We start from the raw sequence: 22,402 nt of genomic DNA, 5'->3' as shown, positions 1-22,402 counted from the left end.
CGCCCGCTCGCCGCTCGTAGGGTCGCGCGCGTGAAGGGACGTCACGAGTTTTTGACGAGCGCTGTCGCGTCACTTCTTTTCCGCTCATGGATTGACGTCACGCTGATGTCCATTTGCTGAGTGCCGCTCCGCGCGCTGCTCCGTCGGCGCGATAAATGAGATCCAATTGAAGTACGTTCTTCGCGTCGCAGGCCGCTCATATTTCAGCCAGGGTATTATGTTGAGTGAAGGAAGCGAACTGTGCAATAATATTAACGCCGAAAATTGGTGTCAGTGCTCCTTTAACCAGCCATAAAACATCAGTCGTGGCCATCGACATTAGCTAGGCTCTTTTAAATCCCCTCACGACGAGGCAGGTTTTCCCAGAACCGTTCGTCAAACAAATCGGATTGCTGCCTGACGTTCCCTCAAGGCAGCTTCCACATTTTTAGCGATTTTAGTCTGGTCATTGAAACAGCTGCAATGAAATAACCTGATGACGGTCAGCTGTGAAATTGAAAGTTAGACCAGCTGGACTGCGCACAGTTACCGGCAGATTGCACACAATGGATGGGGAACAACCCCCCCTACTTCAGGCATTTCTTACCTTTTTCACCGAATGGTATGTGAACGATGCATGCGTGGGAATAATAAAAGCCGAACTTCACTTAACCCATGTTCTTTATTACATAAAATACTGACGAGGGCAGACTCTCCTCCGAGTGCACCACTTCGAGTATTCGATAGCCCTGTTTTCAATCTCACCGGAGTCGCGTTTATCGGCAGCACCCTTGTTCTTGACGGTGGAGCGGACTGTCTGTTTAGACAGGCCTGTACTTCTACTTCTGGCAATGTCGGCCTGTTTTTCCCCATGTTCAACAGCGTTAATTACGCTTAATTTATCCGACAGTGAAATCAGCTACTCTGCCGCTCATGCCGCTAATCGCACAAAAAAAAGGCACTGGCTTGGCTTGGCTGCGCCAATGACCCGGCTGCCAGCAATGTTGCCAGACATTACAGTTTTCTTGCAAAAATAAACAATGAAAAGGCACATTGGGTGCCGGAGTATATTATCTCTATGGGTGCCGGCATCGCGGAAGTCCACTATAAACTTTCAGTTGAAACAATTTTCGCCTAAAATTTAGTCAGTTGTAGCCGATAGTCTGCTCTAGCGGGGTCCGTTGTGAGCGGAGCGGACTCCATTTAAAATGCATGGGGACCAGACAAACCAACAGAAATGGTCTGTTGTAACCGAAAGTCTGTTGTTGCCGGATCTGCTGTAACGAGCGTAGACTGTAGTTTTAGGTGGCGCTTCTTGCCGGCCCTCTCAGCTCCGCGAGCCAGCGGGAGCGCTGTTTCGCGGCATGCGTGATGCGCTCGGCTGCAAGGGCTTGCTGAGGACTGTCGCAGTAGGAGCGGACTGTGAAAAACAGCCTGTCTCTGTAATAAAGAACCTTGGGTGGAAATGCGCACTAGGATTGATAACAAGAGCCTGCATCTGATGAAATGAAAAAGTAAAACATGGCGGCTTGCCGCAACAATTCATAAACTGGAAAAAGCATTGGAAATTCATAAACTTAAACTGGAAAAGAAACTGAATACCTTGCAAAGTTTGTTTTGCTACAATTTTGCTGTTGGGTGGAGTGTACCTAGGGGATTTAATTGCATCAAACTTGTGGCGACATCTAGCAGCTGTTTTGAAATATGTGAAAAGAAAAATGCCATTGCGTGATTCCAGGGATGGCAGGTTGGGCTGTAAATAGCCAACCTGTGGTTGGCGGGAATTTTTTCTTCGAACCGATTGTGAAGGCTGTCTTTAGCGCATGTTCGAGCCTGCCAAGTGGGAAGCGTTTTCAGTGGCTCCTTGGAAAAGTGTTCCCCTAGCAAGAACAAGAAGACCATTATTCTTCACCGTTATTCTTCATATGTGATCGCATGGTGTGAAAAGCACCTTGAAGCGTGTTTGATGCAATCTGACACTGTTAGGCGACCTCCACGTCAATCACTAGATGATCCTGGTGAATTTTTAGTGTTGAGAGGTGCTTTGGACACATCTAGGAGATGATGTTTACTTGCTCCAAGGTGCTTCAGAACTGGCATTTAGGTTCTTGAAGTGCAGAGGTGCCCTGCCTGACACGAAACGCAGAACAGGGTGAATAACACAAAAACAGACAAGGTGAGGCGCACACTATCAACTGTTTATTATCTTGTGAAGGGGGGCGGTTATATATGACGGAAGTGAAAAACATACACGAAAAAATAACAATAAAATGCTACACGTGACATGATATCTATTCCTCACTTAGGAAACCTATTTCACGTGCCAAAAGCCGGATTGAAGGGGCGCTAACGCAATCTCCCTCCACTCCAGACGACAACATTGCATATGCTTCGTATATCTCGCAGGTAATCTTGTCTCTAGAGCGGAACAAGATGGTTGTCCCCTCAAAATCGGGCGAACATGTCTTGTCGCAACTCTTAACATGCACGGCCAAATTTCCATTTGCCGCCAGTTGCGCGCGCACATTCTGATGTTCCCACTGCCAGTTGCGCTCATGCATTCTGATGTTCCCGGCAAATGGAAATTTGGCCGCGGTAACCGCTGGCAAAGGGTCGTTCTCCGTCTGAGAGACAGTTGGTGGCGTCTCATGAAGCGCGTCACCCAGCCTCTGCTCGCCTTGAATGCCGCAGCAGGGATCCCTTTCTCATGCGCAATCTTCCGTGCTTCAAACTGTAGCATCTCGCACGACACGGCAAGACAGGACGACCTCATCTGTCGAACGTACTTCAACGGCTCTTCTTCCACGGCAGGAAACTTTCCCTGCTTTGGTCACCGAAACGCCCTCCTTCCAGGTTTGGTATTTTGAAGGGAACTCTTCTGCTTATTCCAATACCGCCCGTGGCTCTCGTTCACGTTGAAGTGCTTTGCGGCGGCACGGTTCCCTTTTTCCTCGGCAAACTCAATGACACTGAGTTTGAATTTCGCCGTATTGGCGGTGAGATCTTTGAGTGGCGCCCCCTGGCTCTGACGTCGGCTTAGGGATTCGCGCCGCTGTCGTCTGCTACACTCCGCCTGTGAGGGGCAACAGTGCCTGGGCTAGAAATAGCCCGCTTCGTTGCTGTAGTGCGTTAAAAAGCGTATTTCTAGCGACTCAGTTATGTTGCCATCTTCTGACGCATCTGAATAATTTGAAGCTGTATCCCCCACAAGTTTGCAACACACGAAGAGATAGAGAACAACTTTCTTCAGAGTATTGGTCAGAAGATCGTGTGTAACTCGTCCTTTCTTGCTTATTCACGAGGATCAGCGATCAGAGCTTCTCGATAAGTACAGTAGAATCTCGATGATACAAATCTCGCGGGACCGCGAAAAATATTCGTATCATCTGAAATTGGTATGAACCAACACAGACCAAAAAATTGACCGCTGAAAAAAGTTTTCGTTTATTTCTTTTCTTACTTTCGCGTGAACAAATCCGTGATTTTTTCTGTTTCTTTTAGACCCCCATGTCATAAAGCAGTCCTTTCTGGAGCGCGTAACGCTTCGCCTAGCTTCGCGCTTGTCTCCTCACTCACGGTGTCCAAGCTCGCTACACGCCGCAACAGTCAAGCGTGAACAGCATGGTGCGTTTTTGCACGCGATTCGCATGCCTCGGCTTTGCGTGCGCTGTATTTTCACAGCCGCATTGACGATTTCGCGCCCGCGGTATCTCCTACCTCGGTCAGAAAATGACGCTGACGACTTGCGAAATGCTAGAGACAGCCGGCTGGCTCCGACCGAGATGGTTAGGCTTAGCACTCCAGCAGATATTTTATGGGCGCTTTCACTAGCGGCGCGGATGATGTTTTATAGTACCGTTTTCGCCAACGTTATCAGCTCCTTTACTGCACAAGCAACTTCGTGTCTGCCTTGAGCGGCATTTTCAAGAGCAGCTAGAAGCGGTCGCTCGAGTGGCCGTGCCACTTCGCGGCCGAAGCCGCCGCCATGTTGCCGCCGCCGGCCGCGGCGCGCGCAGCTTGCGAGAGGTTTAGTGGCGCGCATGGGGCATGCGGGGCGCGTTTTCGCGAGCAGAAAATAACAGCCCGGCAGTTTCTGGAGAAAGAAGAGTGACAAATGGGGAGAGAGAGCCGTCACTTGCTTGTTCGGCAGTCGGGCGCCTCGCCGGCTCGTTCGTATCATCCGCCGGGCCGCGCAGGCCCGTTCGTAACAGCCGAAATTTTTCCCATTGCAAACAATGCAATTTTGCCGGGACTTTTCAGAAATTCGTATCATCCTGAAATTCGTATCACCCAGATTCGTATCATCGAGATTCTACTGTATTCAAAATGCGTAGGCTTCCTTGCAGTATTTTTGAGATGGTCCTATGAAGACTCAACAGTCTAATACTATGTACCAAGCAGCGGCCTCTACATGCTCATCGCACAGCAGGAAATAAAGCGGCTTTCTTCTATTTCTTTCGTTGTAGCTGCCTTGTATCGGATGGCTGTTTCTTGGTTTTTTTTCTGCCCAAAGCAATAATTTTTCTGCGCCGTCACCAACTTCTTATTAGGAGGTTTCGGGATGTTTGGGAGCCTCACAAAGGTCGTGTGGATATTTCCTTCATTTTGTATGGCATACATTTCCTTCTTCACAAATTGGCTTTCATTACGGCTGCGTGCAAGAAGATGCATATCCGCAGCGTGCTTTGTTTATTCACATGCAAATACAATGAGAAGGTTTGTGCTACGCCACCGCGATCGCGTCCTAAACAACGTGGTCCACAGTACTCGAAGGCGGCTTTTGTGCTCTAAATTTCTATCGTAATTATATCGTTATCATAACGAACTGACTCTCAACTCGAACAATGATGACATGATTACGGTGTTGAAGGCATATTATACTCGCTAACTAACGTAATAAATAGTATACCTGCATATATTACAAGACTCGAAACCGAAGAAGAATTCCAAGTAGCCCTTTTATTGCTTTTCAACCCTTCCAGGCGCAAAGAACAAATCCTATTCTACTCGGGATGGCGTTCTATGATTTGAAGAAAATTACTTTTACTCTCTTGTCCTGGACTGAGGACCCGGCCCACTAACCAGATCGATTTAATTGTTAAATAAAGTTTTCTCGTCCTCCTCTTACTCCTCCTCCTCTTGAGTGCAGTTTTCCTATAACGCATATCCGAATATGGGGAAGATATGGCTGTGCAAAATGTTCTGAAATATCCCTCCAGGTCTTAACAAACATATATGTGTTACTATAAATTTAACAAAGATGTGACTCGTTTTGCTCAATAAACCTCCATACTGGTTAGATGCCTGGTGTAGAATCAGCACGCGCGTATATACACACTGGGTTATTTGAAACTCAACCTGCAGTTTTTGCAGTCTACAGTGCATGTCGGCAAACTTTCATGCCTTGACAATGTAAAGTGATGTGACAAAACGCGTTCGAGCGTTCGGCAAGGTTGCAAAAACTGTTTTACCTTACATATGATTACCGGGAATCGTGACGCCTTCTGCCAAGCCGACAGCCCTGAAGGCCTAGAATTTGTTTTGGTCTTCCATTTTCGCTGTTGTCGGTTATTAGCAGCTCACTGTTCCTTTTGTTTGAATGCTTACATGAGAAGCTGACGCTTAGCTCCGACTCTTCGCGCTCCGCACAGGACCGTTTTCGCAAGGAATGGGGTGGCGCCGGCAATGTTTCTCCCGTAGCGGTATCCAAAACTATACTTTAATTGACCCCATGAGCTAGTGTATGCGATTTTAAGCCTATTATTATGATAAAAAGTTACCCACACGTCAATTCTGGTGCGGACAAGCATCAGACGTTGACCGAGCGCAAAGAAACAGCAGGGAGAGCGATCCTGAGTGAAGCATGAAGCAGACGACAAATGCGAGAATCCCTAAGCTGACGTCACGGAGGCACGCTTCGCAGCGCCGCCTGTATTCGCGCTCACCGCCAATAGTTATTGTAGCCCATCGCTACTGTAGCAAAAGGTGACTGACTGACGGCGACGACAAAACGTGAACACAAAGGGAGGATTCCGTCGCAGCGCGTACGCAGGAAAGAGGCACAGGATTCTCTCGCAGCACGAACGCAGGAAAGAAGAGGCGGCAAGGCGACACCGCGGCAGGGCTGATACGCCCTCTCACACCTCCGATGCAGAAATTAGTGCTTCGGACTCCGCGTCTGTCTTTGTGTGTGTTGTGTGCGAGTTCTCACGGCGCAAAAGAAAGGAAAGGAGGAGGAAAGCACACGCTCGAGCAGTTGCGACTCCCAGCGGAAAGGACGAGAGGAAGGGTGTGCATGTGTGGGGAAGGGCAGAGCAGGGGAATGTAGCCGGGTAGGGCGCCTGGATGTTCCTCCTCGCCTGCGCTCCGTCACGGAGGGGCGGAGTGGAGGCGCACCCAGACACGGAGAAGGGAAGAAGTGAGAAGAGAATGAAGGGACTATTGGCGCGCAGCATCGTGTATCACTGCGCTCCCATGCGCCATGCCGCCGTCCAAAGCGTGGTTGTTTGTGCGCACGTGCCAATGGGTTCTCTTGGGCGAGACAGGGAGCGCAAAATATGCGAGTAAAATTCTTTTTCTCTAAACTTGGAAAAAAACTTAAGGGTGCGCAAATTATGCGAGGGTGCAAATTATGCGAGTAAATACGGTAATTCTCGAGCATGCCCAAGGTTACACTGTTTTTAACGGTTTGATTGATTGAACAATTAGTAAAAAATGCGCATCAAGAAAAAGATGTCCCAGCGATAGTTTTTTTTCCGCACTTACTTGGGGGAGTTCCACACGCTATAGTCTGTGCGTTTCTGGAGTTTTCTCATCCGAAAAAATTGCAAAGGGCTGTGGAAAAATACTTGTGTCAACTGAGACGACGAACTATTTGTGCAAGTTGATGAAAAAAGGGCCATTTTGGGAGCACCGTATCTCCCAAAAGGCACCACTGGGCGCCTCCATCTCGGAATGGAGAGTGGAAAACATGGCGCCGGGCGAAGTGGCTACTCGTTGTTTAGGCACTCGGTTCGTTTCACCGATCTCTACTCTGGTTTTGATTAAGCGGGTGGCTGGGTGCTCATTTAGTCGGATGATCTGTTTCAGGAAGTTGGGTGCTTGGAAAGACTGAGTTCATTGAAAACGACGTTTCGTCCGCGACTTCGCCGTAGTTCTTCCTTGTGTGAGGTGCAGTGCATGCGAGAAATAAAGTTTTATGCTAATTGTGGTGTTATTTATAAAACGTTGAGTTATTGCTGTGTTTGATGCGAGCTCGCGAGTGGTGGGAATGGTACGATCGACAGGACAGAAGTTGTGGCACAGGGTACACCGCCGCGAAATGTTCAATCAGCATCCGATAGTGGGAATGGTTATTATTCAATGCTAGTAATAATAATTTATCTCCCTGAAGAAAAATATATTGGCATAAGGGAGGTGCTAAATATAGCTTCGTTACTCGAATTGATTAATTGATTGTGAGGTTTAGCGCGCCGATGCTACACGGGCGATGTGGCGTGCCGTAGTGGGGGATTCCGGATTAATTTTGACCTCTTGCGAATCTTTAACATGGGCCGAAATGCGGAACACACGAGCGTTTTCGCTTTTTGCCTCCATCAGAAAAGTAGCCGCCGCACACACTCGAATTGCGATCATCGTGGTGACCATGCCCTTCCAGGATTGAAATGGCACGGGGCTGTTGGGTGGCATGATGGTCACCTCTCTTGGCTCTACGCTTGTGCGTACAGCGTAGCCTGGGACTACAAGAATAATAATTTCAGCGTTCAAATGATAATAGAAACGCCCTAGTTTACAAGTTCGATATTTTCAGCAGCACTCTAAGCTCTCTCTGATTAGAGCCTCACAATTTAAAAAGTTTGCAAAAAGGTAGTGCAGTTCGTACCTTGATACGCTGGTAGACGAAAAACCTTCTTCGAATGCTACTGCAGTGTTATGTACCTTCAAACACGAATTAAAAGTACACTCGTCTTCCCGATTTGTGGCTCCTAGGCTCCTAAAATGACGTAATATTTCATTAACTGCTCCACACCGAGGTTCTTCTGCTCCAAAATTAAAATCTCGCTGCTCCAAAAACTGCTCTCACACCTGTTTATGCTGTCTCACCCCTGATATATGTGTGACAGGGTACAACTGTAGTGCAGAAGTAACATGTGTCTGATCAGGTGCAACCAAAAATAAAGAAGGAGCAGCAGCTGAATGCAAATGCACATGCAAAAAGAAGAGAAATGGCGAGACAGAAGTAAACAAACTGTCGTAAGTTTACGCGAACATTCTGTGCGGGTGCTTGAAAATGTATCAGCCTTTGCTTGATTCTATCTGGCTGAGCAACCGTGTAACAACTTCAGTCTGAAATATTTTCACAATTTGTTGCTTCTGGAATTTAGGAGACTGTTGAACTTCGTGTTTCCAGGCGCATCTCAAGCGACTATGCGATACTCTTGGTTGGCAGCGCAACTAGCAGTGATGTCATGTTAAAGGAGCACTGACACCAATTTTCGGCGTTGATATTATTGCACAGTTCGCTTGCTTTACCCCACAGAATACCCTGGCTGAAATATGAGCGGCCTGCGACGCTAAGAACATACTTTATTGGATCTCAATTATCGCACCGACAGAACAGCACGCAGAGTGGCACTGAGCAATAGGACATCAGCGTGACATCATCTCGTGGTATCCAAAAGAAGGGACGCACAAAGCGCTCGTCAAAAACTCGTGATGTCACTTCACGCGCGCGGCCCCGCGAGCGGCAACTGGGCGCCGGCGCATTCACAAACAGGTGCACGTAGCGAGAGCTACAGGCATAACCGCTGCCCAGAAAGGCAGTGTTGGCAAAAATAAAGTTCCACACATGGGAAAGGAAGCGATAATATAGCCAGGAATCGCAATAGAAGTCGCCATCAGGACTTTTATTGAAAGCGGTCATCAAGTTTCCGCCGCAATGGTAGGCCTAGCACCTTCAGGCAGCTCAGCCATTCAGCTCCCGCGGCGGTGCGGTCGAAACAACGCTCCCACCGGCCTCTGCAGTGTTTTGACGTCCGCAGAAAGCAGCGAGGTCATGCCGGGATTTGGTCATATGTGCCTTATGGGACGAAAGCGCGGGAATTTTAAACAAAAGATTTCCAGGCCGTTCAATGTATTTAGCGCGCGCTGAAGTATTTGAAGTACTGTGTCGGGTTTGCCAGACCATTAAGCAGCGGTAAAAGAAATAAAAGTGGAGCATAAAATTTCCGTGTCAGTACTCCTTTAAGAGCATTAGGGAGTTCAAGGGACACTAAAAGGTGGAGACAAATTGGCCTGCACCGATGGATTACGCTGCTGAGAATCTAAATGCACCATTCTTGCAGCTAGCAGTTGTTCAGTGAGGCAGAAACCTGAGAGCAGCGGACGACACCCTGTATCCATCGGGGTGCAACGGTTTGTGGCCTCACAAAAGTGGTGAGGTGTGGGAGCTCATTGGAGAAGCGTCTATAGATCCTTTCCTGGAAAAAATAGAAAACAGTTCTGAAGTGGCTGAGCACATGGAGTAAACGTAAATCAAAGCTTTGCGTGAACTCGTTGAAAAACGGAGACTACAGCTTTTTGCGAGGGAGGCTGTTTGCCTCGCCATTCAGTCAGCCATCGTGCCTTCAGTTTTGTTTTCGAAAAGCGTTGGTGTGGAACTAGCAAAGTCAATAACCTACTACGATGAGCGTCCGAGCTTCTGCGAGCAATATACGTGGCAGGAAGCAGCTAAAGTCCCTCGGTTAGAGTCGGCAAGAGGGACAAGGTGCACTGCAGGTGGTTAAGCGAGCCGCCTGGGCTTCCAGTCTAGCGTTCTCCTCGTGCGGAGAAGTGGGGCAACATTGTTTGTGCACAACGTGCCACCTGGCAGGAGGCACAGAGCTGGAGTGCCGCGGCTGTTGAGCCCTCGCTCACCGCCAAAGTAGTACGATGGCCTCACTTCCATCCACTTCTTTGTCGGCCTCGAGCGAGGGGGCCGGGGAACGCCCGCAAGTGTGTCCACTGCTGCTGGCGCCATTGGTGAGGGCTGGCAGTGGGGGCAGCTCAGTGCCACCCATGAGCGGTGCGTCCCAAGTGGGTGGAAAGGCAGGGCTCACACGCCGCACCTTGCCTTCCCTTGGGTGGGCCGTGCCAGTGGAGCTCCCTCGGGTCGGTCCCCTTCCGAGTGGACGACGGGTGTGGGACGCCCTGGGCGTGTGTAAGCGGGACGCGCGCCCTGTGTCGTCGCAGGCGGACACGGCCCGGCTGTTCCGGGAGATCCAGCGCAGCCAGCTGGGCTACGAGCCCCAGGAGGGGACCAACTTTGCGGCCAACTTCGGCCACCTGATGGGCGGCTACGACGCCCAGTACTACGGCTACCTGGTGGGTGCCTCCCTCCCTTCCTCCCCCCCGAGGGGGCCTCACGCGCCCCGCCGCTGCTGTTTCAGTGGAGCGAGGTGTTCAGCATGGACCTGTTCGAGGCGCGCTTCAAGAAGGAGGGCATCCTGAACGCGGACACCGGCATGGACTACCGCAAGCACATCCTCGAGCCGGGATCCACCAAGGTGAGCCGGCCCCCCGTTCCTCCCGACTGCAGGGCTCTGCTGCTGGGAGGCGTTGGTGGGCCCGCACGGGGGGGTCTTGGTGCGGCAGCAGTGTAATGCGGGGGCCACTGGAGGCTGTGGTACCGAGCCACACATCCAGACGGTGGCACTTTCAGTGTCCGCGGCTGCCTGCAGGCACGCTTGGCAGGGGCCTCCACCAAAGGGGTCCCCCCAACTATGCGGCCCTGGAGGGAGTGCCAGCGGCGGAAGGGCTAACCAAAAAACGGAACCCATTCCACACGCTGCTCCAAGGGTTGCATGCCCACAAGGGACGCAGTGAGCAAAACTGCAAATGCCTGTGCTTTTGTTTAGATTTAGAGTTGCAACAAAACACCTAGCACAGGCTTTGAAGCACCCTCTACCTGCGCCAAGGTCCAGTGAAACATTGCTCTGGCTTTAAGTGCGGTGGCTGTCAATGCAGTAACCACAAATTAAATTAGGGCAGCACGTTTTTTGTGCTTGGCGCATTTTGCAATCATTGCTCAAGGGGGCTATAGAAGCATTCATGCAAGACATGGCCTTGATGGTACACAGTGTCACACCCAGTAGCGATTCCTGTCTCGCGCTCAATGCAGCAAATGAGAATTCTCGCGCCATTGTGGTCAAAATCTACAAAATTGCACCAAAGTGCTCCAACTTTACTGTGGCGGCATTAGAGGGTGTCATTGCACTCTGCTGGTGCACGTAGAACGGGGTCTGACGTCTATGAGGAAGTGGGGGAAGCTGCCGGAGAACACCTAGCAGCAGCAGCGTGGCCAGTTGGACAGTTAGCAGAGACACCATGCAGTGGCTAGTACAGCGTCTAGATAGCATTTGGTGGTTTTAGTGAGATGTGCGTTGCATCAGCAGGCTTAGTTGCCGCGGTTTGTGCCACCACCATCACCGACGATTGAAACAGGGTATGATGTAATGAGGTGTCATTTGTGTGCATTTTCTCCCCACTTCCACTTTAATGTGCATGTTTGGCCGCTGAAAACACCGTTGATTGTGCACTAAAACCGGCAAGGAGTCCCGTGTGTTTCGTTATATTCGGGGAAAGAAGTGATGACCGCCGCTAACCTTCACGTTGCCATATTTAACCCTGAGTGCCCTCCAGCTGTGCATAGCATTTGCATGTGCACCGTTGCAGCAGACTGGCACTGATTGTCGCTGCTAAAAACTCTGGTCGTCCCGTCAGCATGTTCATTTTTTCGTCTAGGTTTTTTGCAAAAAGGTGCTTCCACCTGAACGATGCTGCCACGTTCACAAGCGCTAATTGGAGGACGCGTTACGCGGCTGATCGTAAGCAGCCTGCTCCGTGCATAGAAGATCGCTCAGTGTTCAGTTTTGGCATATTTTGAACACTGTCTTTGCTGTCGGGCCTCATCACTGCACGGCTGCAAAAATAGTGCGCACAGAGTGACCGTGGTGCCATCAGCTTTCCCCTGATTTTGCCATTTAAAGCGCAGACAGCCATAACACAAGGAGTAGACAGAACGAGCGCTTTCCATCAGCTCACTGCTTGTCTGCTTCTTGTGTTACGTCTGTGTGCTTCAAATGGTGAATCCAATCCAGTTAGCTCAGCTGGAGTGGTTCAAACAGGCTGCCGAAAGGGAAGCAAAGACGGGGTAACGGCGGGGGAATCCGCTGAAGTCTTGCGATTGTCTCGCCGCCACGCAACTTGAACTTCTGTGTGGATAATTTAAAAACAAACAAATCAATAATTTTAAAATTATACCAAAATGTAGGCTAGCAGTAATTATTTACATAAATACTTGCTTTTTATTATTACTACTGCGAAAAGTGAAGAAGAATTCCTCAGAGCTGTATGATGATGATGATGATGATAATGATGCTTAGTGGCTTCCCCTTTGTAACGGGGTGGCGTTGCACGGTGGCCACCAACAACTCTTGCGTCGTCTGCTACACGAACTTTTGCGATGCGGAGCTGTTGCATGGAAAATGATGCACCACGTGGCTTGAAGGCAGCAGACGTGAAAAAGCGGGCGTGAAGCGAGTGTCCGCTCGGCTACAATGTGCACCGGTGGCACATCAATTCGCCAAATACATGTTTCTTCGCCTAATCTACCCTTGGTTTGTAATGTTTGGTGAAAAGCGCTGCCGGGCTGTGAATGGCACCCCGCAGCATGAAGGCGAAGATTCAGCAAATGTGGCTTTGCACAGAACAAAAGCATGTATTGGTGGTGAGCACTACCACGGGCGGCGCTGCGAAGCGCGCCTCCGTGACATCGGCTTAGGGATTCTCGCATTTGTCGTCTGCTTCACTCAGGCTCGCTCTCCCTGCTGTTTCTTTGCGCTCGGTGAATGTCTGATGCTTGCCCGCACCAGAATTGACGTGTGGGTAACTTTTTATCATAATAATAGGCTTAAAATCGCACACACTCGTTCAAGGCGTGAGTTAAAGTATAGTTTTGGATACTGCTACGAAAGAAACGTTGCCGGCGTCGCCCCATTCCTTGCAAAGCCGGTCCTCTGCGGAGCGCGAAGAGTCGGAGCTTCTGTATCGAGCAATCTTTCGAACAAAGGGAACAGCCAGCTGCTACTAACCGACAACAGCGAAATTGCAAGACCAAAACAAATACCAGGCCTTCGAGGCTGTTGGCTTTGGCAGAAGGCATTACGATTCCCGGTAATCATATGTAAGGTGAAACAGTGCTTGCAGCCTTGCTGAACGCGGGTTGTGTCACATCCCTTTACATTGTCAAGGCATGAAAGTTTGCCGACAAGCACTATGGGCTGCAAAAACTGTAGGTTGAGTTCCAAATAACCCACTGTGTACATAGGCACGTGCTGATTTTATACCAGGCATGCAACCAGTATGGAGGTTTATTGGAGGAGGAGTTTGGGGAGGACGAGAAAACTTTATTTAACAATTAAATCGAGCTGGTTAGTGGGCCGGGACCTCAGTCCAGGACAAGAGAGTAAAAGTAATTTTCTTCAATTCATAGAACGCCATCCTGAGTAGAATAGGATTTGTTCTTTGTGCCTGGAAGGGTTGGAAAGCAATAAAGAGATACTTGGAATTATTCCTCGGTTTTGATTCGTGTAATATATGCAGGTATACTATTTATTGTGTTCGTTAGCGAGTATATCGTGCCTTCAACACCGTAGTCATGTCATCATTTTTTGGGTTGGGAGTCAGTTCGTTATGATAATGATATGATTACGATAGAAATTTGCATGTGAATAAACAGCACGCTGCAGATATTCACCTTTTTGCACGCATCCGTAAGGAAAGCGAATTTGTGAAGAAGGGAATGTATGCCATACAACATGAAGGAAATATCCACACGATCTTTGTGAGCCTCCCAAACATCCCAAAACCTCCAAATAACACGTTTCTGACGGCGAAGAAAAATGATTGCTTTGGGCAGAAAAAAAACCAAGAAACATCCATCCGATACAAGGCAGCTACAACGAAAGAAATAGAAGAAAGCCGCTTTATTTCCTGCTGTGCGATGCGCATGTAGGGGCCGCTCCTTGGTACGCAGCATTAGACTGTTGAGTCTTCATAAGAGCATCTAAAAATACTGCAGGGAAGCCTACGCATTTTGAATACTTATCGAGGAGCTCTGATCGCTGATCCTCGCGAATAAGCTAGAAAGGACGAGTTACACACGATCTTCTGACCGATGCTCTGCAGAAAGTTGTTCTCTATCTCCTCGTGTGTTGCAAACTTGTGGGGGATACAGCTTCAAATTATTCATATGCGTCAGAAGCTGGCAAAATAACTGAGTCACTAGAAATACGATTTTTAACACACTACAGCAACAAAGCGGGCGATTTCAAGCACAGGCACTGCTGCCCCTCACAAGCGAGGTGTAGCAGACGACAGCGGCGCGAGTCCCTAAGCCGACGTCAGAGCCAGGGGGTGCCACTCAAACATCTCACCGCCAATAGGCATAGAGTTTCATACAATAACATTTGTATGAAACTGTATGTGTGTAGGTAGGTGTAAATATGTATATGGCGTATTTGGTGCTAAGAAAATTGCGGCGCTGTTTTTTCTTGTAATCCCAAACTACCAATTGCCCGTGATTGTCTGTTCCAAGGAAGCACGAATATTTATTTCACTGTCAGAGTATGACTATTGTATGCAGTGCCAAACAGAAAATAAATACTGAAAGTCTATAGTGTATATATACAGTAAAACCTCATTACAAGAGACACTCAAGGGAGCCGGAAAATGTGTCCCTTGTAACCAAAGTCTGTTGTATGCAATGTTGCTAACACGGCAAACATCAGAAAACCAACCAAACCGCTTTCATTCAAATGTCTTTTATAACCAAGTGTCTCTTGTAACGAGTTTTTACTGTATATATATCTATCTCTCTCTCTCTATATATGTGTGTGTGTGTGTGTGTGTGTGTGTGTGTGTGTGTTGTGTGTGTGTGTGTGTTGTGTGTTGTGTGTGTGTGTGTGTGTGTTGTGTGTGTGTGTGTGTGTGTGTGTGTTGTGTGTGTGTGTTGTGTGTGTTGTGTGTGTGTGTGTGTGTGTGTTGTCACAGGGAATGGTGGTAAGCAATACCACTACAGTACAACCTTGTTACAACAGACCATGATAGTGATCATGATTTCAGTCTGCTATAAAAGAAGTATGGACAATCCAAATACTGTTACTACAGACTTCTAGGGAATCATGGATGAAGTCTGTTATAACAAGAAGAGTTTGGATTTTTCAACTGCTAAAACAAATCACACAATACTAAAAGTATGCTGGTCATTTCACAAGATTCAGTTACAACTTAAACGGGTTGGTATTTTAGGCCAACAAACCCTCAGGATGACTTGTGTTTTTCAGCAGTTTCATCCTCTTGTGACACTGTGAAGCACATCACAAAATCACATGCATGACTCTTCTTACATTTGCTGGGCTCCTGTTGTATTGCACCCTCTCAAACTTTTGATTCACTCATACTAATATTACTCTTTCAAGTCTTCAACCTACACTTGCATTTTCGTTGTCTTCACATGAATATAAATGAAATGCAAGTAAAGATCTCAATGCTAAGCTCGGAGATTAAGCCATCTATGATGTATGAGGGCAAACATATTTTTTTTGTTTTAATGATGTTAACTTTCGTATATAAGCATCTCACCTGTTGCACCATAACACTTAAATTCTAAATCCTATCACTTGACTGCCAGGACATCACACTTGTGCATACTGCAAGTGGGTGCAAGAAGTTTCACTTCTACTAATTCACAATTATTTTTAATTGTTGCAGATTGTTTTCGTTTGATCACAAGTGTGAGGTAGAAGCACAAACTCTGAAAACGTACCTAACAAATGAATGGCTGGTTGCCTGCACTTGAAAAGTCACTTTAGAGATGCAAACGTGGACTTGTTAACCTTTGAAGCTGGTCTGTTATATCCGAATGTATGTTGTAACAGAATCTGCAGTAAAGGAAGTTTAATCAATGGCACAGATAGGAAGACCAACCAAGCATTGCAAATCAGTATGTTGTATCCAAATGTCTGTTGTAAGCAGATCTGTCGTAATGGGGTTTCACTGTAAGCGCCCTTACACAGGACCAGCGACGGCGATGAAGGTGCTGGTGGACCCTGCGCTGGCTCTCTAATGGCCGCCATGTAAATACTGTGCATAGATCGTTCTACCTTTTAATACATCGCTTCATCTTCAACCATGGTTCGAGTCATTTGCTCTGCCGCCACGTTACAATATATATGAAATCCAGGGAGCAATAAAACTTGGAGGATGGTAGAGAACACAAGAAAAGAAAACTTCGAACAAGGTAGAAACCACGATTGTTGCCAACGTTTCAGCAAAGAGACTTACCTTCGTCAGGCCAAGTCTCTTTGTTGAAACATTGGCAACAATTGTGGTTTCTACTTTGTTCGAAATTTTCTTTTCTTGGATATATATATATTGTAGCGTTGATTATGGACGCCATTGAAGTAATTGTCAGAGCCGTTCATGCAAGGACAATTCCCCGTTGGGGATATTCGGCTTGGTACACACCCGACGACGAGAAGGCAGAAGCAGCGCTTGGTGCACGCGTTGATCGAGTGTTGCGTCGGACATAGCTTGCTAACTCAAAGAACCTCGCCTTCTCCGCAGCTCTAAGTGCTCGTTAGTGGTCCCTTTTTATCTCGCCATCGCGCAGTAATTGACTGCGCGTGCACAAGTAGAATTTGATTCTCTCTTGGACACGCCTTATGACGACCTTCAGTCCGCTGCCCCTGCAAATTCCTCCCCGCTCGGCTGCTCTCGTATCGCTCTGCTGCTCTTCCATTCCCGACGCACCTGTTCTTTTTACGCCGTCGCCCTTATTTCTCCATCGAAAATCGCTGTCCCTGCCATTCGCCCTACTGACAGCTCATGCTGGCACGAGCGCCATCGCAGTCACTAACGAGTCCTTGGAGCCCCTTCGTCTCCTGCATGGTGAGGTCCTTTGCTGCGTCGAAGTTGTTGGGAAACAGCTTGTCACCGCCGGATCAGACGACTTTCCGTCATGGGTTACAGTGGCTGGACTGAGCTGGACTGAGTGACGGGACCAGACCTGTCGCCTCCGGACATTGGCGCTTCGATCGATCCTGCCCTCAGATCAGACCAACCAGTGAAGCCCCTCACTCTGCTGTATCGGTTCCGCTCTTCTTTTGATGGCGCAAAGCCACCGCTGGGCCGAACATCTGCAGTTGCTCACTCCAGTGACACTGGCTTGCATGCACCACTGCGCCAACGACCGTACCGTGTGTCGCCGAAGGAGTGCAGCACTATTGACAAACAAGTGAACGATATGCTCAAGTGTGGCGTAATTCGGCCCTCCAACAGTCCCTGGGCGTCTCCCGCTGTGCTTGTAACAAAAAAAGACGGTTCCATCCGCTTTTGCGTAGATTATCGCCGTCTGAGCAGCATAACGCGGAAGGATGTCTATCCTTTACCACGGATCGATGATGCCCTTGACAGTTTACAAGGCGCCGAGTTTTTTTCTTCCCTTGATCTGCGGTCTGGATATAGGGACCGGAAACTGGAGTTTGCCGCGCGACACTAGCGCCATTTTTTAGCCGTAGTGGCGGAAAACGGAACTTGAGGATGGAAAAAAAAAGAACGCGGCGCAGCTGTGGGCTAGATGCCAACAGCTGCGGCACGTTCTTTTTTTTTGCGCGGGAGCGCTGTCTTTGCTTGCCGCGAGTTTTTCCCGAGGCAGTAGGGCCCGAAAGTTAATTACCTAATCTAGGTTAATTAGTTAATTATTGATTAGTCAGATTGGGTTCAAAGTCAAAGTGAGGTCACTAGGGCTTGTGAAGTATAACATTAAAGGTCTCGATAAGGGGAATCATGCAGGAAGAATTAAAAATCGCTTTCTGGTTATAGTCGCGAGATAGTCACGTGAGTCATAGATGGGTTAAAAGTCAGTGGGGCCACAGGGCTTGTGAGGTATCAAATTAAAGGTCTCGATGAGGGGAATCACTTGCGACAAATTAAAAATTGTTCCTGGCTATAGCATGATAGTCACGTGAGTCATAGATTTGGTTAAAAGTCAAAGTGGTGCCACTAGGGCTTGTGAGGCATCAAATTAATGGTCTCAGTGAGGGGAATAATGCAGGAAGAATTAAAAATCGCTTTCTGGTTATAGTCGCGAGATAGTCACGTGAGTCATAGATGGGTTAAAAGTCAGTGATGTCACTAGGGCTTGTGAGGTATCAAATTAAAGGTCTCGCTGAGGGGAATCACGTGCGAGAAATTAAAAATTGTTCCTGGTTATAGCATGATAGTCACGTGAGTCATAGATTGGGTTAAAAGTCAAATTGATGCCACTAGGGCTTCTGAGGCATCAAATTAAAGGTCTCGATGAGGGGAATCATGGGGGACAAATTAAAAATCGCTTCCTGGTTATAATCACGAGATAGTCACGTGAGTCATAGATTTGGTTAAAAGTCAAAGTGGTGCCACTAGGGCTTGTGAGGCATCAAATTAATGGTCTCAGTGAGGGGAATAATGCAGGAAGAATTAAAAATCGCTTTCTGGTTATAGTCGCGAGATAGTCACGTGAGTCATAGATGGGTTAAAAGTCAGTGATGTCACTAGGGCTTGTGAGGTATCAAATTAAAGGTCTCGCTGAGGGGAATCACGTGCGAGAAATTAAAAATTGTTCCTGGTTATAGCATGATAGTCACGTGAGTCATAGATTGGGTTAAAAGTCAAATTGATGCCACTAGGGCTTCTGAGGCATCAAATTAAAGGTCTCGATGAGGGGAATCATGGGGGACAAATTAAAAATCGCTTCCTGGTTATAATCACGAGATAGTCACGTGAGTCATAGATTTGGTTAAAAGTCAAAGTGGTGCCACTAGGGCTTGTGAGGCATCAAATTAATGGTCTCAGTGAGGGGAATAATGCAGGAAGAATTAAAAATCGCTTTCTGGTTATAGTCGCGAGATAGTCACGTGAGTCATAGATGGGTTAAAAGTCAGTGATGTCACTAGGGCTTGTGAGGTATCAAATTAAAGGTCTCGCTGAGGGGAATCACGTGCGAGAAATTAAAAATTGTTCCTGGTTATAGCATGATAGTCACGTGAGTCATAGATTGGGTTAAAAGTCAAATTGATGCCACTAGGGCTTCTGAGGCATCAAATTAAAGGTCTCGATGAGGGGAATCATGGGGGACAAATTAAAAATCGCTTCCTGGTTATAATCACGAGATAGTCACGTGAGTCATAGATTTGGTTAAAAGTCAAAGTGGTGCCACTAGGGCTTGTGAGGCATCAAATTAATGGTCTCAGTGAGGGGAATAATGCAGGAAGAATTAAAAATCGCTTTCTGGTTATAGTCGCGAGATAGTCACGTGAGTCATAGATGGGTTAAAAGTCAGTGATGTCACTAGGGCTTGTGAGGTATCAAATTAAAGGTCTCGCTGAGGGGAATCACGTGCGAGAAATTAAAAATTGTTCCTGGTTATAGCATGATAGTCACGTGAGTCATAGATTGGGTTAAAAGTCAAATTGATGCCACTAGGGCTTCTGAGGCATCAAATTAAAGGTCTCGATGAGGGGAATCATGGGGGACAAATTAAAAATCGCTTCCTGGTTATAATCACGAGATAGTCACGTGAGTCATAGATTTGGTTAAAAGTCAAAGTGGTGCCACTAGGGCTTGTGAGGCATCAAATTAAAGGTCTCAGTGAGGGGAATCATGCAGGAAGAATTAAAAATCGCTTTCTGGTTACAGTCGCGAGATAGTCACGTGAGTCATAGATGGGTTAAAAGTCAAAGTGGTGCCACAGTGCTTGTGAGGTATCAAATTAAAGGTCTCGATGAGGAGGATCACGTGGGACAAATTAAAAATTGCTTCCTGGTTGCTTCATGATTGCTTCATTGGTCCATGCTTCAGTGCTTCATTGCTTCATGATAGTCTCGGGAGTCATAGATTGGGTTAAAAGTCAAAGTGATGCCACTAGGGCTTGTCATGTATCAAATCAAAGGTCTTGACGAAGGGAATCACATGGGACAAATTAGAAATCGCATCCTGGTTATAGTCACGAGCTAGTCACGTGAGTCATGGATTCGATTAAAATCAAAGTGATGCCACTAGGGCTTGTGTGGTATCAGATTAAATGACTCGATGTGCGCAATTACGTAGGACAAATTAAATACTGCTTCCTGCTTATAGTCATGAGATAGTGACGTGAGTGATAGATTGGGTTAAAAGTGAGAGTGATGCCCTATCGCCCTCCCGAATGTAAAAAGAAAGTTGCACATGCGAGAAAGGGGCTGATGGGGTGTTAAAAATTGTGCTAGGAATGCGTGTTCCCGCTGGTAGTGAAAGCGACAATCCCATATCTGCACAAGATCCCTGCATCCCAAAATCCAAAGTCGGCCATGAGTTGTTCGGGGAAAACTTTTTTTAAGCTCGCCGTGAGCAGACTTGTTCAGTTTGTGCTTCCTTCAAGCTCCCCTATTCTAAGGAAAGATTTTGTGTGTCTTCAATTTCCCTAGGGACTTTCTGACCCGTTTCTGAATGGGAACAGAATGAGCTCTGCAGGCAGAATGGTCGACGCAGCTCCGGGGATTCCGAATAGGACGTTATCTATCTACCGGGGCCCGATCGCGGAAGGCAGCCAGTGCTCTGACCGCACAATGGGCAGGGGTCATTTGCTTTCACGAAAAAAAAAGGCTGTTTGGGTGTATTTTCACAAGAAATAAACACCTTTTCCTTATTCAGCGTCAAGAAAACTATAAAGGAATGCCACCAGCAAATGTTTTAAAAAGCTCTTCAGCAGCCCTTTAAAAGCATGTCGAGCTTTTGATATTTTTGGAATCGTGTTTTTTATATTTTCGATATTTTTCTAAAACATGAAAAGAAAATTTTTTTCACGCCCTTCTCTATTTGACAGAAACTTACAATCTACTGAGGTGGCATTTCTTTGCAATTCGAAATAACACTTTTGTCTGGTATATAAATTATATTCATTTGTTTTGCTTCTTTATTGCTACTTTGACACTTGTGGCTGATATACCATGTGGAGCAACATACGTAGCACCAACACAATAATGTACCAGGATGGTAAACATATCTACGGTGCTTTATGGTTTTATGGTACTAAACAAATTTACACATGCCGAACCAGTGCGCTTCGGAAGCCGTTTTACATCCCCTGTCAGTCTTACAGCAGTAACTGAAAATATCACCCGCTGCAGTGGCTCAGTTATGCTGCTGAGCCCAAGGACGCGAGTTTGGTCCCGTTCGCGATCTCTGCTTTTCATATGGAGGAGAAAAAAAACAGACGATCGCATGTCGAGATTTCGTCGCGCGTTAAAGGAGCCATGAAGACAAAATACAAGTTGGGTTTATTATAAAGACTGCTTAGTCCCGATAACAATAATACCAATATCATCGCAATCTTCGAACAAATAACGGAGATATGAAAGAAAACATGTGAAGCGGTCGCGACCCCCTAGCCAATTTCCCGCAACTTTTCTATGACGTCACGGAACCTTGTTTGTGCGATTGGCGGCCGCCTGACTGACCTGTCGCGACGACATATGATTGGACATCTGTAATGGGGCCTCTAGTTCCATTTGACCGCATCACTTGAATGCTAACGTGCAGGTAACGCACTGAAAATTATGTTTTATTGTTGGCCCGTATGACGTCATTCTTGCTCATAACACGTCACTGCGGCGCAAAATTTGAAAGTTCCTAAATACTTCTTGCTTTTTTTTCGTTTGTGGCTGTAATGGAGCTGAGTGAGATACTGAATCCTAGTTCTTTCAAATTAAATGAAGTTGTATTTTCTCTTCATGGCTCCTTTAAAGATGCCCAGGTGCTCAAAAGTAATCCAGAGCCCTCGTGGCCCAGGTGCACAGCCGCGGCGCGTAAACTCCCATAATTTGAAATTTGAACTGAAATAATAAAAAGGCCCAATATCTCCGTCCTTTGCTGCAAATATCATCGAAAGACAATAGTCTTCTGCCATTCGAGCCTGTAAAACCCCCTTGTCTCCCCCCCACTCTGGTCTCTTCCGCTCCCCCTCCACCATCATAGATGCAGTCGAAGTTTGCTCAATTCGATCCGACTCTCCTGCGTTCGCTCCATCTGTTCAGAGCTCTTTTTCCTATGGCTCTTTGCCGCGAATTCACAGCCCGAAAAAAAAGGAACACACAGCGCCTCAAGAAAGCAAGCAGTGCTTGCTCCAAAGTAGTGCATAGGGAGCATCGTGCTGCTAGGGGGAAAAGAAACTCGAGCCACCGTCGGGAAAAGAGTGGTCAATCAGAAAGCACAGAAATTTGAAAGGCAGGTGAAGCAAAAACGTAATCTTATCCAGCAGTCCCATGACGGCGCCTGATTGCAGTGCCAGACTTTCCTGTAGTGAAAT

At 47.3% G+C, this 22,402-nt stretch overlaps 1 protein-coding gene across 3 annotated transcripts in view; it reads left to right on the top strand.

Annotated features, from left to right (window-relative positions):
• The window catches only part of LOC144177733 (thimet oligopeptidase-like), a 108,828-nt gene that overhangs the window by 69,397 nt on the left and 17,029 nt on the right, over positions 1 to 22,402 (top strand). For all 3 annotated transcript variants that reach the window (XM_077705314.1, XM_077705312.1, XM_077705313.1), the window contains 2 exons: positions 10,210 to 10,341; positions 10,407 to 10,523. In XM_077705314.1, the coding sequence (XP_077561440.1) occupies positions 10,210 to 10,341; positions 10,407 to 10,523 (249 nt within the window). The remainder of the gene's footprint in view (positions 1 to 10,209; positions 10,342 to 10,406; positions 10,524 to 22,402) is intronic.

This window comes from Haemaphysalis longicornis, unplaced genomic scaffold (genome assembly GCF_048455015.1).
Source record: "Haemaphysalis longicornis isolate Haplotype H1 unplaced genomic scaffold, Haemaphysalis longicornis Haplotype H1 scaffold_30, whole genome shotgun sequence".
Classification (NCBI taxonomy): Eukaryota; Metazoa; Arthropoda; class Arachnida; order Ixodida; family Ixodidae; genus Haemaphysalis; species Haemaphysalis longicornis.
This window is presented reverse-complemented; position numbering and strand designations above follow the sequence as displayed.